The sequence below is a fragment of the Prunus mume genome, linkage group LG4 (genome assembly GCF_029339155.1).
Source record: "Prunus mume cultivar Tortuosa linkage group LG4, ASM2933915v1, whole genome shotgun sequence".
Lineage (NCBI taxonomy): Eukaryota > Viridiplantae > Streptophyta > Magnoliopsida > Rosales > Rosaceae > Prunus > Prunus mume.
The window spans coordinates 16,374,113-16,392,564 of NC_142701.1; the positions used below are offsets into that span (position 1 = coordinate 16,374,113).

Consider the following 18,452-nt stretch of genomic DNA (forward strand, 5'->3'; position numbering starts at 1 on the left):
ATCTCTTTGATTTCTTGTTTGAATATCAAATTGAAGGCTCTAGACATGATTTTCAACAATCCTTGAATAATATTCGCGAGTATAACCAAGCTTTTGGTTGTGATTTCAAGCCAATTAGATAAAACTTTCAAATTACCCTTGAATTGCTAAGAAAACAAAACACTGAGCAAATTGAAGAAAAAAAAAAACCACAAACATAGTGACCGAAAGTGAAATTGAGGCACTGCTATTCACATCCAGCAATGCAATTAGACACAACAATGACGCCAAACAAAGTAAATAAATAAATAAATAAATAGTGTTTGGATTTTTTTATAAATACATGTTTAGGATTGAGTTTATTTATAAATTTGTATAAATAAAAATCCATCAATCGATTATCGAAAAGGAAAAGATTGGCTTGCCGAATGCATCCTATTCCTGCCGTACAACTCCTTTGCAAAATGCTACCAGTGAAGTTATACAATGTAAATACATTTCCCTCTCCTCCGTAAGAATCAATGTCAAAGAATGTTCTATGGGTTGAATATACATACAAATAAATTCTATCTAACCAGGGCAAACTCAGCCCCCACCAGAAATCTATCTCCACTTTTGAGCTTGAGCTACAAAATCATTTGTATCATGCTTGGTCTTCCCCGAATTATTACATGTTAAAATTTATTTTATATATTAAAAAAAATCACAATAATCTATAAGCCCCTTAAACACCCAACCCACTTGACAACGTCTCGCCACCTTCTTCGCCAAACTGATAATGCTCATATACTTCGAGTAAGAGTTCCCTACACGGTACAACTGCCCCAAGCTTCATGCAAGCCAAAAAGGCACCTGAAAGCTTGCGATGAAGGCTGTAGGCCTCGTCAGGTGGTGGAGTGACCCTGTGCCTCAGCATGGTTGCCCCAAGGTTTGAAATGCTTTGAGTGATATTGGATGAGCGGAAGTCATACCCACCAGGCTTTGAAAATGGCAATCCCACAACAAAACCAGCTTGGACATGAGCCTCTAACATTATTTCTGACTCCGTTCCCGAGAGGAATCCAAGTCTCTTAGACATTTCAATGACTGTACCTCTATCATCATTTGCACAGGCAAGAACCTGATCAAATATGCATTAGAAAGTCCTCAGTGATTCCAGCTCACTTTAAAAAGTTTTAAAGTTCAAACAAACAATTAATATTTAACCACAATTACAACCACAACTCTTAATCTAACAGACAAGAGTTGGCTGTTAGCCAAAAAGAATAAACAAACTATCAAGAGTTGACGTCAGGATTGAACCATGATAAATCAAGGTCTATAATTCTTGCATGATCAGGTCTTAAATGACATTAGTCCTGTCTGAATAGATGCCTCATTCCTATGTGCCAAGATCATGACAATAGAGACCATAACTGAACCTCAGGCAACATTTATATACTATCTAGGAAGCAGGAACCTTTGTAAGGTAATGATAAAAACACAGACAAAATTCAATTAAATAGAAAGAAAGGAGATTTCACCATTCTTAGATAGTCATCAACAAAACTCTTGGGGTAATCCCTAGCCGCTCCAAAGTCAATCAGATTGATTGTTTTCTTAGCCTCGTCGTACAAGAAATTACTCCAATTAGGATCAGTCTGCATTGCATAAATCAAAATTAGAGCAAGATGAGCTGAGAGCCTAAAAGTAGGAAGAATGAATGACTTACTAAACCCCTCAGAATTTTAATTGCTAAAAGCATAATGCAGGAAAAACATAAAACAAAAACCACAAAATGAAGTTCAATTCATGAATAACACCAGCTCAGATGTCAAGCAGAACGACACCCCTGAATCTTTGATATGCTAAACGAACTGATGTAAGAAACTCTTTCATAAATATGAGCTGGACTAGACCATAAGTCTTGCTTAACTTTGGCTATTTAAACAACAGCTGAAATGTCCAGCAGAACAGGCACCCCTGAATCTAGATATTTTAAACGAACTGAAGAAATTAAGTCTTTCATACATATGAACTGGACTAGACCATATGTCTGGCTGTAAATTGTAAAATGACTCGGAATTTTAGCTACATTATAATTACTTAACATCAGCAGCTGGTGATTAAAAACTTAGTATCTGTGATACACCAACAATAACGTTTCCTAGAGAGAAATATCCTCTTTGGCAACCCAAGAAGACACCCATTGGCCTAAGTCTGTCAATGAAATACAAAGAGAAATTGTCAGTGGTAAAAAAAAAAACCACTTCGTCTACGTCATCGTTTAAAATCAATCCATTTTTAAAAATTAATCTTTAGAGCTAGGGAAAGCATCAATGTTGAGAATCACTAATGTACTTTGGGACTCTATTTGAAGCCTAGAAATAAGGCTATTTCTTGTATTTTTTTTAAATTCATATTTGTAATGAAAGAATATTTAGTAATTTTGAAAGGCCTGCAGCCTTGAAAGCTTAATGTTTTTAACGATTAACTATTAAGTATTTCCTCTGCAATGGCAGCAACCATAAATCATCGTCCTCCTCTATCTAAAGTTCTTCTCATTACTATAATTTCTGCCCTCCACCATAATCGTAGGGAACACTCACCTTGTATTGTGCTACATCAATTTTATATCAGACAACCCAACTTGATCGAGTTAAGAACTGGACCAAGAATGGAATAATTGCCCTCAATGTCTTTAATGAGGGATGAAGGTGATGATTCAATTTTTGGTCAAACTCAAAACTCGACCCCATCTGGTACCATACCGAAGTAAGACAAAAGAAAATGGGTATGAAAAGACTTCTACAAGAAATGACTCATTGAATAGTAGAAGAATTCATTTGACTGACTCCTCAATGGCATTTATAAAAGATGGAAAAACTTGAGCTAACAGCCTTTGTTTTGGGCTTCCAAAGCTTTCTAACCAAACTACTGCCGTGCATAATACTAATATTGCTATCCTGACAAATAAAATTAGCAGTTGAGGTTTCTTCTGCGGGTCCTACTTTAAGTTGACTAGTACAATGTCAAACCTCAACAGGTGGTACTAAGACATCAATTTAATTAGCGAGATCAAGTTATTCTTAAGCTTGCATAAAGTGAATGCTCATAAAACAAATTAAGAAAAGCAAAGCAAACTTACAATAAAATACTACATATGCATGCACTTGTGAAGACACAAGAAAGACCATACCTGCATGAAACGGAAAACAAACAACTCCTTCAAAGTGAGCTCTAGCAACTTTGTGCCAACATAGTTGCGAGTTTCCTGGTTTAATAATGCCACTTTGTCTATAGGTACTCCTGTAGCAAGAGAAACAATATCATGTTAAAGGTATATCAACAAACGTTTGCTCTGTTGATGATACAACTAAGGCTGTTGGCATGCATCACAATGAAAACTTGAAGGTAACTATGTTACTTGATAATAAAAGGAAAATGCTAGAAGACAGCTAAGTCATATAAAAAGCAAAAAAAGAAAATATCATTAGTGCTGGTTAAAGGGTGATTTTATTTAAATCCAAAACATTGTCCTTTATACTCTTTTAAATAATTTTTTTTAAAAAAAAAAAGAAGAAAAAGCAATGCCATTTCTTCAATATGCCGCCAGGCAAAAGTTTGGGTAAAATTGCTTAAACATCTGAAAGTGTAACTTAAAATCGACAGAAAAGATGCAACTCATTTACAAACGTTACGAGCAGTCCATAATTACATTCACTTGAAATATAAGGCGACTTATGCATGTGGAGCCTGATAAAAATCTGACATCATTCAATTCATAGCTTGCCTTTTAAGTTCATCCTGTGCATTCATAAGCTTAGTTAGCAACCCACACTATATCGATGGAAATTTCAATTGCTGCAACCACTTGTACAAGAAAAAAGGCAGTTTCTATACCAGTACTTGCATACCCACAACACGTTGTACAGTTCAATTTTACAACAAATTTTGAAATAAACATTGTTTCTTCAAGCGATAGTGTTTATAGAGTAACTTGTTAGCTTTGCATTAGGGTCTACGAGAAAGTCCCTAAGCAAACATGTTGGAATCAGTTCTTTAAATGCTAATTAGGGAACTTTACCCTGGATTTGCTAAGCAACAACATAAAATTTTCGGGGTAAAAATCACTAGGTCATAGTTTAAACAATGGAATATCATAAATGACATAGTTTACTTACCAGAAACAAGCTCTGTCGTTAAGACTCTTTTACTTGAGATATCATCCACTACAAATGGAACATAAAACCCTTGTGCATTGGATAGCAAATCATGAAACCGTTTTTGATTTTCTGCCTCCAACACATAGTCGCATTCACGGGATAATTCTTCTTTTGCCACCTATAAAGGATCCCAGGAAGAACATAAAAATGCATTGCCAACAGTTTAAGACATTTCATCATCTTCTGAGATTCAAATCCACAATTCAATCTCCATCTGGGTACATTCAATATGGAATCAAGTTCCCAGTTCATGGGCCATAAGGTAATGATCAACGGGGATTAGATACAAACCCATACTAGAGAAAGATAGAACAACAAATTTGTAAGTAGAGAAAAAGAGTAGATAAACCATGTGAGTCATATTGAATCATTGATACAATATCAGAACTCTGATTAGAAGAAAAATAATCCCCTTTGGAACCAAAATTTAAGCATACTGGCCCAAGTCTATCAATAAGGCATTTTTTTATCCAAAAAGAAATGTCCTAATAATTAAAAGAGTCAGTTCATCTGTTGCTTTTTTAAATGTCATTTAAAGCTTGTCCAATTGTACATGCTACTAAAGAGTTATTTGAAGAAGCAATCTAAATGTCATTTAACAGTTGTCCAATTCTAAATGCAACTAAAGAATTAGTTGAAATTTTGAAGAAGCAATCTATATGTTAGTGTCAAGAATATTTTACTTTTTAATGTCTGCTAATATCTCTTGTTTAGGAAATCAGATTTTGATGAATCAAGATTACATGTTATTGAAAGGCTCTATGCTATCATATCGCCTTCTATAAAATCTCCACCTTATTTTTTCCTCTATAACTTGTTTGCAATTATACCAATCCCAAATATTCTCTTCTTCTTCTTTTACCTATGTTCTTCTGTTACTAAAATTTCTGTCATCTACAGCCCATCATAATCACAAGAAGCACTATCTCATGTTGTCGTACATCGTGCATAGTTTCCACACTCAAGAATGTGGGTTTTGAAGGCCTCCATCAACACTCAACCTGATATAACCACCATATAAATAGATGAATGGATAAAATAAAATAAAAATACCTTCATCGCTCTTTCAAGATAAAGTCCCTTTGGGATTAGATTTGTATAATCTAGAAGAAGTTTCACGTTGTCAATGTCACTTTCAATGCTATCTGCAACACCAGGGTACTGAATTTTCATTGCAACATCCCTACTGTCCTTTGTGACAGCTCGGTGTACCTAAAAATGTTTTAAAGTGGTAAGACAAACAGTCTAAACAATGTAAAATGCATGACAACTTTTACTACACAAATATATGGGATAGATGCAGAAGTCCATGTTGGATTGTGATGGCGTATAAGTACATTGATGCCAATCATGCAGGTGTGTCAGCAGCTTATGTATTTTGAACCAAAGGTAATTTGGCTGCAGAAGAGTATGTTGGGTAGGTGTGAGTGTGTGTAACAATAAACAATCAAATGCCTCACCTGGCCTATACTTGCAGAAGCCAAAGGTTCATAATCAAAACTAATAAGCTTTGATGACCAGTCAGGTCCAAATTCACTGTCCAAAACTTGATTGAGCTGTTTCCTGGGCATGACGTCTGCACCTTGACGGACAATATCCAGAGCAGCCAAGATCTAGAAGAAAAGAAAAGGAAAGACTAGACTGACAATTTGACAAAGACAGTAAAACACTAAAAACACATAATGCAATGTACATGAGTTATTTTAAAAGAGAGAGAGAGAGAGAGAGAGAGAGAGAGAGAATACCGGAGCAGGGACGAGGGATTCGTCCTGTATACTCAACATCTGTCCCAATTTGAGTGCAGCTCCACGCATTCTACAGAGTCCAAGAGCCAAAAGTTCTGCATTTTTGGGTGACAAAAAAGGAGAAAGAAGAGGCTTGTCTGATGAGTTTTGCGTACCATAAACGAGTCTTTTGGTAGACTCCTGAATGGTTCCCCACGCAAGCCCAGCTCCAAGACCAGCAAACCTTTTTTATATTTTATTGTTTTGTCAGAAAGAGAAACAAACAACAGGTTAGGAAAAAGAAAAACAATCAATCGCAATCAAATACATAATACATCATCATGATTCATGATCATATGGAGAATGGAGATACCCGAGTGCTCTAGAGAAGGGGGTGGAAGGAACTCGTCTCTCTCTGGGCTTCCGCCTCTGCAATGGCTGCTGAGGTTGTGGTTGTGGCTGTTGTTGGGCCAAATTCTCATTCTTGGCCGAATCAAGGACCTCCACTTGTTGTTGATCAACGTGCTGCACTTGTTGATGTTGATGATGTTCTTCTTGTTCATGCTGCTGCCGACGCTGCTGCGGAGGAGGAGGAGGAGCAGGAGCAGAAGGAGGAGAAGAGGGTGCTTCTTCATGTACGAAGTATACGACAGAATCTTGGGCTTTGTTGTTGTCGTTTCCATTGGTAGTCGCAGTAGTATTAATGGCGTTGGTGAATTGGGAGAGGGTGCCTTTGGTGAGGCCGGAAAGGTCGGTGGCCGACACGATGGCATTCTTGATTAGGGCTTCCAAATCCCCATTCTTGGCGCTTTGGAAAGCCGGGGATCGTTTCACAAACTCCTTGGCGATTAGAGACACCCCTTTCACCACCCTTCCTACGTCCTTCCCCTTTGCCCACACCATTCTTCTCTTTTCTTTTTCTTTTTCTTCTTATTATTTCGATACACGAATATAGTATTGTATAATCCTGGTTTGCTGCTCTCCTCCTCCCATACCGAACATAAACATAACCTCAAAGTATTAACCACCAAACATCCAGTCGCCGTGTCTGAAACACAATTTAAAAAACATTAAAGTCGCCGTGAGACGGACTGCGTGTTCCGACAGACACCACATCTTCATTTTTATCACACAGAAAATTCGGCCCAAACTAATTTCAATTTTGAACCAACTACACCCAAAGTCCTTTTCCTTAGGCCCAACTTATGTATGATTAACTATTCTATACAGATTAGCCAGCCCAAAATGTTAAAATCCATTTTTGGTATTAATTTAGTACATGAGTTTATATCTATGAGTCGTTTTTATGGTGAGAGTGCTATATATGGGCCATATAAGTGAACCTTCATATTAGTCATATGATTTATCTGAATAGTAACTTTACTTAAATTTAATAAAATAATCATGTTGCTAATATAAAGGTCCACATGAGGAGTCCATATATGTCACTCTCACTGTAAAATTTTGCCTATATCTATCTATAATTTAGGAGCATACCACATTGTTTACACAAATATGTAGATAAGCACGCCTTAGATAAGGTCCTTAGATGAGACTCTATCTCTTAATCATTGAATTAAATTGGTTAGTCGTTAGTTTGATCAAACAGTTAAGAGATATGACTTCATCTAAAGGCTAGTCGGTGGTATAGGCAGCAATGATGGCAATTAAAACTGGTCAATGAGTGCATATGCTGATACCAATTGGAGCCCTAAACTAGAAACAATATAAATATTTAAGACCTCCAGCCAAGCCACCAAAGAACGTGATATGAGTCCAAGACTCCTAATTATTGTTTCTCTGTCTAACTTAAGCATCAAAGGCCGTTTCTTAAGCTCACACTAGAACTGCCCCAACTGAATAATAAACTTTTCGGCTTGAAATTGGTGCCATGTACGAGTAGATAGATTCCTAATGGGCCACGTCAAAAGCCACCACCTATAGCCTAGTTGGTTGCAAATTGCTGGGACAGAAAGCATCCTTCATCCATAGATTCTATGGATAGATGATAGAAAGACGGGAAAACACAGTGATAGAATAATACAAAGCGATATCGTTTGAACAAATGTTAGATTATGGGCATTATGCTTTTATTCCATATAACCATCGATCGATCTTAGAAAGAAGGAATAGTCCTCACCTTGACAATATCCCACTTACAGGGTAATCTTCTTGATTCTTAAATTCCTGACCAAAATATCCTTGATTCTTCAGCTCAAAAAAAACTATATGATCTCTTTTGTTTCAATTAATTTGTACCGCAGTATCATCCTCAAACCTAACCTCCTCCAGCATCCCCCAGCTGCTGCCGACAAAGATAAGAGATTAATTGATGAGACGTACGGTCATGCATGCATTGCGTTTGCGTCGTTTAGCTAATAGCTTGTAGCTATATATATCATGTTGTTGATCTATACCCTAAGATAATTAAGATTGAAAAACCCATGCATACAGATCGAAAATGACAGCTCTACCTTAATTCCATAGACTTTAGTGATTCGGAATACGATCACAGAGAATATAGTTTATTTATTTATTTAATATGCTCTCACCACCTCACCTCGGATATGGCGAGCATCATCTCGCACATTCTTCAAATTGTTGGGTATATTATATATACACAATCTCCGGCCCTAACCAATTATCTCGTGCACCAGACCAGACCAGACCAGAGCTGTTATATATAGTCATTCTACTATACATTAATTTCAAGGTAATCTTTATCTAGTTTTTGCGACGGACTTGCATTGCTTTCATCATGCATACTGAAAACGATGACTCTAATCGGGCAGAGAAACAAGGTGATAACAAATCCGTAAACAAGGGACTTGCATTTCAAGATATCTCACTTCCTTTCCTTTCATCCACCAAACTTTGATTTCTCAATGATCGTTATTCATCATTATTCTCTACTCTTCTTCTGGCCTTATACGCTATATATCGATATAGTTTGAAGAACATGGTGTTGAATATGAATATAATCTACCAGAGTTTTACTGAGTTATGAGTTTGTTGGAAGTGTTTTTAATTTCCAGAATCATTGAATTCATATACACATGTTCATTAAGATTTTCTTTGTATTATTAAGTAAGAGGGCTAGGATTTTCAAAATTCACTCTTCTAAACTTTGTTTCTTTAACCAGCTTTGTGGAACCTTGTTTCAGGTATATTCTTGAAGATGGATGATGTTGGGAGGTCCGGTGGAGCCAAATATGACTACTTGCTTTTTGGTAAGATACAATACAATGATGCAACTTTTAAAAGGCACTCACTCCCTATTTTTGTAGCCAAGTGTGTAATGTTTTGATTAACCAGATGAAAATTATAAGCTTTTCTTCTTCTTCTTCTTTTATATGTAAATTTTATTGACTTGGAATTAATTGTGTAGATTTCTGGATTTAACTATTACAAGCATCTCTTCTTTCAGACTTTCACTTGACCAACTACTCACTCTTCTGTTTGGTGGCTTCCCAACATGTCTTACAGATTTGGATGATACTCTATATCCCCTGAGCTCAGGTCTCAACTTGGCATGCCGCAAGAACATTGAAGGTATGGCCGTAAACTACTATTAATAATCAGAAGAAGATGCTATATATTAGTCAAGTGATAATATTGTATTTCACTACTCATAACCATTAATAGATTACTCATAATGAGGTTGAGCAATTTCGATTGTAGAGTTCATGCTGCACCACTTGCAAATAGAAGAAAGTGAGGTACCAAGGATGTGCCTGGAATTGTACAGGGAGTATGGGACAACCATGGCTGGTCTAAAGGTAAAACAGAGCGCTGTCCAATTGACCTTGGAGTTTGTTTTCTATCAATGTTAGTATCCTACTTCAATATTTATATACATATATCTAGAACTTTGATAGTTTCCATCTCTTCATCCAGGCTCTTGGTTACGAATTTGACAACGATGAGTTTCATTCACATGTCCACGGCAGGCTACCTTATGATTCATTGAAGCACGATCTGGTGTTAAGGAACCTTCTGTTATCGATGCCCCAGAGAAAAATAGTACGTCAGTACTGGTTAAAATTTGTTCACATTACCTGCCTCCTGTTCACTGAGTTATAGGTTATGGTAAACTAAGATGCATCTACTGGTGTTTTCAGATCTTCACTAATGCTGATAAGGCTCATGCGGCTCAAGTTCTCAACAGGCTGGGCTTGGAAGACTGTTTTGAAGGCATCATATGCTTTGAAACTCTTAACCCTCATCACCTTGAACCAGTTGATTGCAGGACATCAGATGACCAAATGGTCCTCATCGAACGGACACCAGAGGGCAAAGCCAATTCACCAATTCTGTGCAAACCCTCTGTGGAAGCAATTGAAGCTGCCATTCGTATTGCAAATGTTGACCCCGAAAAAACTGTACGATTGGATGCTTAGCTAAACTTGGAAGATCCCCATCTTTACTTATTTTCTTGGTCAAGCCTTACTTTACATATTCTTTTGCTTCAAACATTAGGGAGATTATGTAATGGAGATTATTATTATTATTTTCCGCAGATTTTCTTCGATGACAGTGCTCGAAACATAGCAAGTGGGAAGGCAGCAGGACTTCATACAGTCATTGTAAGAGCTCTACAACTACAAAAAAACAACTAATAGAAATAACTGAACCATCAGAGGAAGGAAGCTTGTAGCTCATCATAATAACTATAAGTTTTAAGCATGACTTGCTGATTCTCTTCACTACCATCAACAAACAAACAAGTTATTTGAACTTTAATTTTGTGAAGTTTTGATACAAGTGGGAAACTTATGGCAGGTGGGAAGTTCAGTACTAGTGCCTGGTGCAGATCATGCATTGAGTAGCATCCACAACATCAAAGAAGCAATACCTGAGATATGGGAAGGGGAAGGGGAGCAACAACTAGAGCAATTTATACAGTCAACTGCCGTTGACACAGTGGTCCTTGCATAGGTCTTCTACTGACCGTGTCACAGTTTCAGTCACCTTGGAAGGCAATTGTCAGTCAATGAAGTTTATCGGTAATTTGGTGAAAAAAAGTGAATTTAAGGATCCTTACGACCAACTTATTATACATCTTATAAAACAATAGAGTTCAACTGATACCATATAATTCGTGTAATTGACTCCATGTAGTTCTTTTCTAAAAACGTAGTGATAAGTGTGTCTTTGTTTTTAGTCCAAAAGAAAACGTCATGTTTGATGTACCTTCATCTCTAGCTTATATATTCCCATTTGAACTTTTCTCAGCGGAAATGAACAATCTTTCAGATGCATGACTGGTATATTTCATTTCACAGTCAAAATAAGATACATAGTTAAGAACAACTCTGGAATAGACAAACCGGAAAACCGCATTCCACAGTTATACTTTTCGACGAGTAAGAAGGCATTCAGTCTAAAAGCAACTCTCCACAGTTAACAATTCTGCATGGCAAACGAGGGACATCTGACCTGCTTGTCTCTTGGGATTCAAGTTTCCGCAGAACATCCATTCCCTCAATCACATGTCCGAACACCACATGGCGATTGTCCAACCATGGAGTCTACATGATGCACATCCAAAACATTAATTGACAAAGTTCTGAAACAGAACATAACTAACTCAGCTAAACAGGGTACATTTCAGTTACACTTATTTTCTTTGCTTGGAATGAACACAGTGATATAATACTAAAAAACTAATGTTTTATTTCCAATCATTCTAATGTCCTACTTTGACTGGATGTGCGATGATGTAAAAACCAAAAATTGATCCATAAATAGAAGTAAACCTTGAAAACCATTTGTCTCTGTCTCTGTGTGTGTGTGCATATCTCAGTTCTTCTTTCAACTGTTGATGGATCTCATAGATGTTGTATGGGCTTGTTTAAAGATTTATTTGAAATGTTCTGTATGGTTGTTTAGACGAAAACAAAATCAAATCTTCTCAAGAGGATTGCAACCAAACAAAGCAGTTGCACCTATTCAAAAAAGGTCACTCCTGCCCATAAAGTATAGGAAATATAGAATAGACATGGGATTTGAAGGAAAGCATACTGAGAATTCAAACAAGTCAGAGAAAAGTATTTAGTTAAAAATGTGATATGCAAAAAGAAAGAATTGCGAAGTTGCAGCAGCCATCTTACCTTCACTGTGCAGATAAAAAACTGGCTCCCATTAGTACCAGGGCCTGCATTAGCCATGCTCAGTACACCAGGGCCAACATGCTTCACTGCAAATAAGTGTTGTTTAATGTTAGTACTGTAAGGGCTTTCAGCTAACAATCAAATGCCTTTCAAATGAAAGGATCTCAACTCCAAGTAAAAGTTCTCATTAAATTGAAAATAGTAATATAAGCTCTATTCTATTTTCTATGCTCTGTAACAAGAACATACATGCAAAGCTCTCATCTGCAAATGTGGAACCATAGATACTAATTCCCCCTGTTCCCTGCAGCCAGTAAAAACAATTAAATTTGGATTAATTTAGTAACCCATGAGCATCCTATCCTATTTTATTTATTAGAGAGAGAGAGAGAGAGAGAGAGAGAGAGAGAGAGAGAGAGAGAGAGGGAGAGATCACATCTCCTTCAGTGAAGTCCCCTCCTTGGATCATAAAATCTTTAATGATGCGGTGGAAAGAGCATCCTTTATAACCATATCCTTTCTCTCCTACAAGAACAATAATCAATATTAATACAAAGCAAAGAAATAGAATAAGAGCAGCAATTGGGAAAGGAAGAGAAAATAAAGAAAGGTTTGCCTGTGCACAAGGCGCGAAAGTTTTCAACGGTTTTAGGAACAACGTCACCAAAGAGGCCCAGTACAAGCCGACCAACAGCTTCACCCCAATTTCTGTGTCAAAGAAGCACTTGGTTGTTACTTTGGCTTGCAGCTGCTCTACATCCTAAAATCACACAACCACGGGAGAAAATTAACTCTCAGAAACTATTATTTCCATTCGGATTTTGCAAGTAACGCCCGTTTCTCTAAGTTGCTTATTTCCTATTTACTGAAACCCTCTAAGCCATTTCAACGTTCCTTGCATTGTTGAAGAGAGAAGCACTCACATTTGACATAGAGTTGGTGCACACCATCGTTTGATGTTTGGCAGAGAATCTGGATGCATAGGGAGGCCTGCGTAGAGTGACCTGCAACCTTGTAGCAGTAGCAGTGGATGCCACATATGGCATGGAACATTGGCTATAACCACCCTGGAACTTGGAAGCGCACACACATAAAAAATAATTACATTTAGGACAAATTTAAATGAGCAAAGATAGGTAAGGCAGGCCTACTCTCAAAGTCTCAAGCTCAAATCAAATATATGGGCTGTGGAATTCACCTGGGAATGACGGAAAGGAGGAGAAAGAGTGCTTCTCTGGGTGTGAAAGATTTGTACTGAGATAGCAGATGCAGAGGCCATAGTAATTGTCTTTCGGTTTTGTTCCTTGTGGATAGGAAACTAGGAAAGCCTTTCTACTCTCAGCCTGAGCCTGGTAAAGTGGCAGTTGATATAGATTTCTGATATCCCATCTGTCAGCTAATTCTTCAAATCCTCCGCCTACACCTCACCCAGACCCAGTACAAAGAAAAGAAGGAAAGAATTTGGTAAATGGGCTGGATTAACCTCGCAGGAAGAGTTATGAGTGGAGGATACTGGGTTTGGACCCTAAACCCTAAAGTAGACACTGGGCCTCTACCAACCCAATTATGAACTACCCAAGTCAATGAAGCCCGTACACGTACACACACGATAACGATACAATACAAGAGAGAGAGAGAGAGAGAGAGGAGTAAACCCAAAAAAAAAAAAAAACAGAGAAAGAAGATGCGAGTGAGTCAGATAACTGATGATGACTCATTCAGGAGGAGGAGAAAGCATCTGGTAGTCAGATAAGAATGGCTGTGTGTCAGTGAGTGAATGAATGAAAATGCAAAGCGCTAATATTGTTCCTATCCCTTCTCCCACTGCTTCTGCTGCTGCAACTGCGAAGCCCTCTTTCTTACTGCTACTAACAGTAACAAAAGCAAACCCGCCTTCAAAAACCCCAAACTTTTCGGCGAGTGTTTACTCGTCTTCTTTTATAAAACCAAACCATTCCACCGTCTCCCATTCCAGTTGCAGACCTCATGCGCAGTGCTTATCTTCAAACAAGTTCGATTCGGCCTTCTTGTCTCAGGATGACGAGGATGATGATGATGACCAAGCGGTATCGGAGGATGGTAATGGTGACGTAAGCATAAATATGGATGCTGCGGCGGATGATATTGATATTGATATTGATATTGATATTGATGTAGAGATAGAGAAGACGGGAAACAACTGTCGGAGGATCCGATCAGAAATTGGGATAGAGGCCCCACTCAACACTGTCTGGAATCTCTTGACTGATTATGAGAGATTGGCCGACTTCATTCCGGGACTTGCCGTCTGTCGATTGCTCCATAAGACAGACAACTACGCTCGACTTTTTCAGGTTTGCACCTTAATTTGCGTTGCGTGCGTCTGTGTCTCTGTCTGTCTTTCTTTCTTGTAATATTTCATGGGGTAGGCTCTCATATTTCACATTTGAAATTTCTAACAGATTGGGCAGCAAAACTTGGCATTTGGGCTGAAATTCAATGCTAAAGGAATCGTAGATTGTTATGAGACTCCGCCTGAGACCCTTCCCAATTTGGGTCACAGGCGTGATATCGAATTTAACATGGTTGAAGGTGACTTTGAAATCTTTCAAGGAAAATGGTCTCTTCAACAGGTAAATTTCTCTTCTAAACTCTGTCTCTCTAGTGTACTCTGGTGCAAACAATACAATAGCTTAGACGGAGGTATATGAGGCCTACAGCTACAATACAATACAACAATGGGATTCATTTTTAAAAGCTTACAGGGTCAAAATGAATGATTGTTGATGCAGCTGAATAGGGAAATATCATGTGACGACTCTTTGATAGAGCAGCAAATGCACACAACTCTTTCCTACTTGGTTGATGTAAAGCCAAAGCTGTGGTTGCCCATTCGGCTTGTTGAGGGTAGACTTTGCAAGGAGATAAAAATTAACCTTGCATGCATCCGAGAAGAAGCGCTGAAACTAAATCACAGTAACACTATGCAGCACACTCGTTAAGTATGCTATATATGCGCCCTATTGTTATATTCATTCATCATTACATATATGTGGGAAAGTGATTTGTTGTAGTCTTTCTCCACTTGGCCTTGCGCATCTAAAGGAAACCAAGAATTGTATACAACTGTGAATAAGCGTGTCTCAATCCAATACAAATATATACATCAATCTAACTGCATCAAAACCAATGTTTAACGAAACTCCAACTTCCTATATGCTACTAACCAATCCACTGTGGCTATGTGTTTGAATTAATATTATTATGCACACTGGTTAAGATATCTGGAACAATTGCATGTTTTCTGTTTCAAGGCGTTGCCATTATCATCGTATTCGAGCTCTTCACGGGCTCATTCGAAGACATAGACCTGCTGTTGTTTACTTAAGTGGAAACTAAAATGGAAACAACAGGATTGATGGTGTGTTTCCCATCTTTACACTCTTCTTTCTAGTTTTGATCCATTGCTTTTTTTTCTTAACTTTTCCTCGTAATGTTTTGTCCTCCATCATTCCTTATAGATATATTAATGGTTTAAAAAAACCATTCTAGGTTGGTCGACCAATTAAACACCAAGCTTTGTTTCTGTTCAAACTTCGAACACTCAAAAAAGGGACTCCACCTACTTATTTTGGCTGTTGGTGTTGGGTTCAATGTCCCTACTTAAGTGGATGCTTACTTGGATTCAATGAACTTACTTAATGCATGTGGTGTTCTTTCCACATAGTACATTCATCTATTGTATGTGAATGGAGAGTTGCATGCATTCTTTGTATATGCATAGGTTCATTGGAGGTAATGAAGGAGTTTAGTTTCCACAAGGTTTAATGCATTTATTGGGGTGCATTGGTTCGTGATGTGGGTGGATGGTACAATGCATCTATTGCTTCTCCTTGGCTATATAAAGGGAGGTTGTTCTGAAATCAAGTGAGTCATCAAGGTATCAACTCAAGTGTGAGTGTGATTCACTAGGGAGTTGGGTCTGTATTAAGAGTGTGTATAACTCTTTGGGTCTGTATTAAGAGTGTGTATATCTCCATAGAAGTGTTTTTTGGCCTATTCAGAATCACTCCCAAACGAGCCCTAAAATGCTTCTATTGTTGTTTTCAGATCTTCACTAACATTGACAAGGTGCATGCAGGTCAAGTTCTCAACATGCTGGGCTTGGAAGACTGGTTTGAAGGCCTTATATGCTTTGAAACTCTTAACCCTCATCACCTTGAACCAATTGATTGCATAATGGCATCAGATTCTCTACAAACCCTCATCACCTGAACGAACTAAATGGTCATCATAGAACGTACACCAGAGGCTAAAGCCAAGTCACCAATTCTCTACAAACCCTCTTTCGAAGCAATTGAAGTTGTTATTTTTTTGCAAATTTTGATCCAGAAAAAACTGTAAGATTGGATACTTCGCTAAACTTGGAAGATCCCCATTTTTACTTCTTTTCTTGTTCAAGCCTTTACCTATTCTTTTGCTTCAAACATTAGGGAGATTATGTGATGGTGATTTTTTTTTTCCTGCAGATTTTCTTTGATGACAGTGCTAGGAACATAGCAAGTGGGAAGGTAGCAGGACGTCATACAGTCATTGTAAGAGCTCTACAAGTAAAAAACACTGACAGAAATAACTGAACCGTCAGAGGAATGAAACTTGTAGCTCATCGTGTGTAAAGTAAGGCTTGACTGAGAAAAGAAGTAAAAATGGGGATCTTCCAACTTTCGCAAAGCATCCTATCTTATAGTTTTTTCTGGATCAACATTTGCTATAGGAATAGCAGCTTCAATTGCTTCCACAGAGGGTTTGCAGAGAATTGGTGACTGGCTTTACCCTTTCGTGTCCGTTCTATGATTCCGTCATGCAATCAACTGGTTCAAGGTAATGAGGGTTAAGAGTTTCAAAGCCTATGATGCCTTCAAAACAGTTTTCCAAGCCCAACCTGTTGAGAACTTTGAGACGCATGTGCCTTGTCGGCGTTAGTGAAGATCTGAAAACACTAGTAGAAAAAAAAACGTTATTATGATTATGCACGAAGGTATATTAAATGTACACAAAATAATGTACCTATATGTATTATAATGTACACAAATTTAAACTAATATATTTTTAGGATGATTATGTTGTACATGGTATGATATTCTAGTTAATGTTGTAAGAAATCGCATACCAGTAGAACCGTCATTGCCGCCATGGAGACAGGGACAACCAATTAAATTGCAGCCACCCAAAAACTTATAACACCATAACAAACAAACAAAAAACCAACCAAAAATTGATCCAAGCATATTTGGGCAGAATAGGGAATGGGAGAAATGAGGAGGGAAAGAGAGAGAGACGAGGAGCAGTGGTGTTCTCCCGCCCCCACTGTGGCACTTAGAGAGGAAGGAGAGAGGCTTGGTTTAAGCGTTTTTGCTTTTATTTGCCTCGTAATGATGCAGACCTAGAAACTTATAAATTTGAAGAGAGAGAAATGGACGCCTAATAACCCCTATAATTAATGATGCTTTATTTTAATGAAATCTGAAAATTTATCTAATGCTAACCTTTTTAAAAAAGAAAAATCAATTACAAAAGACCTCCCAAACTATAGGGTTATGTACGAGTTCATACCAATTTTTGAGGGACATTTACAATTACATACTCAAAGTAGCGAAAAACCTACAATTTACCCACTATGTTAGTGAGATCGTCAGGAAACTCGTTAACTGGCCACGTGTACAATTTTTAAAGGTTATTTTCGGCATCTCACTGAAGGGGCGTGTTTTGAGAAGTTTCCCGCCCAATACATTACACATGTCGTTGAATTATTGAAAACCCAACCCTAATTCACTAACAAATCCCCAAATCAAAACGAACCAGTTACATTAATTCAGGGTATGAACTCGTAAATGACTTTACGATTTGGGGAGGTCTTTTTGTAGTTAATCCTATCCTTTTTATAGAAAGCTTAGTTATGTAGTTAATTTAGATAAATTTCACTATAAATAAATAAATTTTAACAAAAAAACTATGTTTTAATGAGATAGTAGACTTAGTTCACAAAAGATAACATTTTTATTTTATTTTAATGCAAGCAAAAACGATATTCTATTTTAATCTAATCTAAACTACATAAAGAGGGATTTGAAATGGGGTGTAGAGTAAGGAGCATATATATTCTAACAAACTTGACTAAGTTCATATATGGACAAAAGATAACATTTTAAAACAAAAGATGAAGTTCAGAAGTATTGAGTGGGCATTAGTGTAATTCAGTAATATTAATTTGAAAAACTTGGTGAAAATGAGGTCAAGGAATTGAAGGGTGTCCCGTGTCCCCACCCATCCAAAAGTCCAAATTCATTGATGAGCATGATGATGGGCCAAGTCACTAGCAGTGCTTATTTATTGACCCCAACAGCACCATTCCAATACACCTAGTCGCAAACACCACCAATCAATCATTCATA

General features: G+C 37.5%; 4 protein-coding genes across 13 annotated transcripts; 2 read left to right on the forward strand and 2 right to left on the reverse strand.

The window, feature by feature from the left end:
- Positions 1-357: 357 nt before the first annotated feature.
- ABC1 (ABC transporter 1) lies at positions 358-7,005 on the reverse strand. Its single transcript, XM_008229622.3, has 8 exons — positions 6,282-7,005; positions 5,930-6,152; positions 5,645-5,797; positions 5,238-5,396; positions 4,143-4,302; positions 3,158-3,267; positions 1,503-1,619; positions 358-1,099 (listed from the first exon to the last, which is right to left on the reverse strand). Exons 1-8 carry the CDS (start codon positions 6,809-6,811, stop codon positions 704-706), a joined length of 1,848 nt encoding a protein of 615 aa, XP_008227844.3. The 5' UTR covers positions 6,812-7,005; the 3' UTR covers positions 358-703.
- A 1,370-nt stretch (positions 7,006-8,375) lies between these two features.
- On the forward strand, positions 8,376-11,100 carry LOC103327242 (Haloacid dehalogenase-like hydrolase (HAD) superfamily protein). 2 transcript variants are annotated; one of them, XM_016793905.2, is made up of 8 exons: positions 8,376-8,621; positions 9,073-9,138; positions 9,395-9,460; positions 9,590-9,687; positions 9,806-9,931; positions 10,030-10,290; positions 10,429-10,494; positions 10,691-11,100. In XM_016793905.2, exons 2-8 carry the CDS (start codon positions 9,087-9,089, stop codon positions 10,844-10,846), a joined length of 825 nt encoding a protein of 274 aa, XP_016649391.2. In that variant the 5' UTR covers positions 8,376-8,621; positions 9,073-9,086; the 3' UTR covers positions 10,847-11,100. The 2 variants fall into 2 exon arrangements, with proteins under 2 accessions (XP_016649391.2, XP_008227762.3); XM_008229540.3 differs by having other exon boundaries at positions 8,592-8,709.
- A 58-nt stretch (positions 11,101-11,158) lies between these two features.
- ROC4 (rotamase CYP 4) lies at positions 11,159-13,530 on the reverse strand. 5 transcript variants are annotated; one of them, XM_008229538.2, is made up of 7 exons: positions 13,220-13,530; positions 12,945-13,088; positions 12,638-12,781; positions 12,458-12,546; positions 12,271-12,325; positions 12,022-12,107; positions 11,159-11,439 (listed from the first exon to the last, which is right to left on the reverse strand). In XM_008229538.2, exons 4-7 carry the CDS (start codon positions 12,488-12,490, stop codon positions 11,287-11,289), a joined length of 327 nt encoding a protein of 108 aa, XP_008227760.2. In that variant the 5' UTR covers positions 12,491-12,546; positions 12,638-12,781; positions 12,945-13,088; positions 13,220-13,530; the 3' UTR covers positions 11,159-11,286. The 5 variants fall into 3 exon arrangements, 2 of the variants coding, with proteins under 2 accessions (XP_008227760.2, XP_008227759.2); XR_016126230.1 differs by having other exon boundaries at positions 12,945-13,094; XR_016126231.1 differs by having other exon boundaries at positions 11,341-11,477; positions 12,945-13,094.
- A 139-nt stretch (positions 13,531-13,669) lies between these two features.
- Positions 13,670-17,128, forward strand: LOC103327240 (Polyketide cyclase / dehydrase and lipid transport protein). 5 transcript variants are annotated; one of them, XR_016126228.1, is made up of 6 exons: positions 13,670-14,100; positions 14,179-14,354; positions 14,463-14,633; positions 14,793-14,997; positions 16,142-16,400; positions 16,530-17,128. XR_016126228.1 is itself a non-coding variant. In XM_089050794.1 (4 exons), the coding sequence occupies exons 1-3, from the start codon at positions 13,803-13,805 to the stop codon at positions 15,000-15,002; spliced, it is 933 nt and encodes a 310-aa protein (XP_088906920.1). In that variant the 5' UTR covers positions 13,670-13,802; the 3' UTR covers positions 16,142-16,284. The 5 variants fall into 5 exon arrangements, 1 of the variants encoding a protein (XP_088906920.1); XR_016126227.1 differs by having other exon boundaries at positions 13,670-14,354; XR_016126229.1 differs by having other exon boundaries at positions 13,670-14,354; positions 14,793-16,400.
- Positions 17,129-18,452: the final 1,324 nt, after the last annotated feature.